This window comes from Hipposideros armiger, unplaced genomic scaffold (genome assembly GCF_001890085.2).
Source record: "Hipposideros armiger isolate ML-2016 unplaced genomic scaffold, ASM189008v1 scaffold_258, whole genome shotgun sequence".
Taxonomy (NCBI): domain Eukaryota; kingdom Metazoa; phylum Chordata; class Mammalia; order Chiroptera; family Hipposideridae; genus Hipposideros; species Hipposideros armiger.
The window spans coordinates 2535195-2537052 of NW_017731608.1; the positions used below are offsets into that span (position 1 = coordinate 2535195).

The 1858-nt window shown below is 42.7% G+C and overlaps 1 protein-coding gene across 1 annotated transcript; it reads left to right on the forward strand.

The window, feature by feature from the left end:
* Positions 1–401: 401 nt before the first annotated feature.
* On the forward strand, positions 402–1857 carry LOC109390186 (olfactory receptor 4C13-like; the record flags this gene model as incomplete). The annotated part of the gene is made up of 2 exons (XM_019656327.1): positions 402–466; positions 1131–1857. Coding segments are annotated over exons 1-2 (792 nt in total), but the record flags the coding sequence as incomplete, so codon positions are not given.
* Position 1858: the final 1 nt, after the last annotated feature.

Genomic DNA, 1858 nt, shown 5'->3' on the forward strand with positions numbered 1-1858 from the left:
ATTAAATTTCTATTTTTGAAACTTTGAAAATAGGGCTTCCTTTGCTTGATAGATCCTCATGTGTTGAACACCTACCCAGTAGTTTTTTTTATCCCAGCCTACTGAAGCTGTAAATTTATGTAATGTGACTGTGTTAAAATTGTATGTGGAACAGAATTTTGAAGAGTAAAAATTAATTAACAAACAATATAATTATCTTGAAAATAAAATAACTCAGTAACATACTCTTTCCTGGAGGCAATTAATATTTTCATACTTACTCTGTAAAATGTGTCAGCAACTGTTAAGTGGAATGCAGCTTCCTCGCAAAAGTTTATTTATGTTTCTCATAAAGTGAGAGTCATGACAAACAGCATGAGGATGGGAGCACTTGAATTCTTAGGTTTATGGCCTGGGAAAACATGCGTCATCTTACACATGGAGACGCAGGAAGTGTGGCGATTCACCAACCATTTATTCATCACCAGTAGGTGCCAGACACTGCAGATATGATGCCAGGTACTGTGCAGGCATAGCGAGAAACGCACATGAATCACATATATGTGATGGCAGGTACCAGGGAGGGTGTGTCTCCAACCACTCCTGCATTCTCCTAAACTGCCTGCTTAGGATAGATATTTATTGCCCATATCTTTCTTTCTGCAGTTAGAGCTGTGAGTTCAAATGTAAATTCTTCTGGAAGAGGGAGTAACTCTTACTGTATGCAGCACTTTACAGCTTATGGGATACATCTGAGAGTTACAATTGGTAAGCTCACAGACATAGAGGAGGGCTTGTCAGCATGGGGCGCTGAACCGACTTAGCAATTGGAACCAGTAGCAATTGGAATCTGAGAGTTGGAACCAGAAGGAGAATCCAGATCTCATGTGTAGAGCCCATTATTTTCTCAGTACATTATACATCAATTATTGCCCTATAGATGTTTTATAGGTAACAGGTACTAGGCGTCTGAAGAGCTGGAAAGTGATATGGAGGATGTGAAAAAGAATTGAAACAATTAATAACGTGAGGGGTGCCAAGGACATGCTCCCTAGTTACAGTGACTGTCCTGTTTCTACACTATGAAATTCAGACTACAATCCTTTCATGATTCACATGTATCTTTCTTTATCTCTTTGTAGGTAACTTAGGCCTAGGAAAGTGTTACTTCCTGAATGGATCACCTTTACGCCTCCCAACAACGTGACTGAATTTATTCTCTTGGGTCTCACACAGAATCCATACTTGCAGAAAGTTCTCTTCATTGTCTTTTTGTTCATTTTCTTATTCACCGTGCTGGCCAATCTGCTCATTGTCATTACCATCTCCCTCAGCCCCACACTTTTGGCTCCCATGTACTTCTTTCTCACTTACTTGTCCTTCATAGATGCCTTCTACACCTCTGTCACCACCCCCAAAATGATCATTGACCTGCTGTACCAGAGGAGAACCATCTCCTTGCATAGCTGCTTAACTCAGCTCTTTGTGGAGCACTTCCTGGGAGGATCAGAGATCATCCTCCTCATTGTCATGGCCTACGATCGTTATGTGGCCATCTGCAAGCCCCTGCACTACATGACCATCATGCGACAGGGGCTCTGCCGCCTCCTGCTGATGGTGGCCTGGATTGGGGGGCTATTGCATGCCACTGTACAGATTCTTTTCATAGTCAACTTGCCCTTCTGTGGTCCCAATGTCATTGACCACTTCATGTGTGATCTCTTCCCACTGCTGAAACTTGCCTGCAGCAACACCTATAGGCTTGGAATGGTAGTGGCAGCCAACAGCGGGGCCATGTGTTTGCTCATTTTTTCCATGCTGTTCATCTCCTACATAGTCATCCTGAGCTCCCTGAAATCCCATGGAACTGAAGGACGGA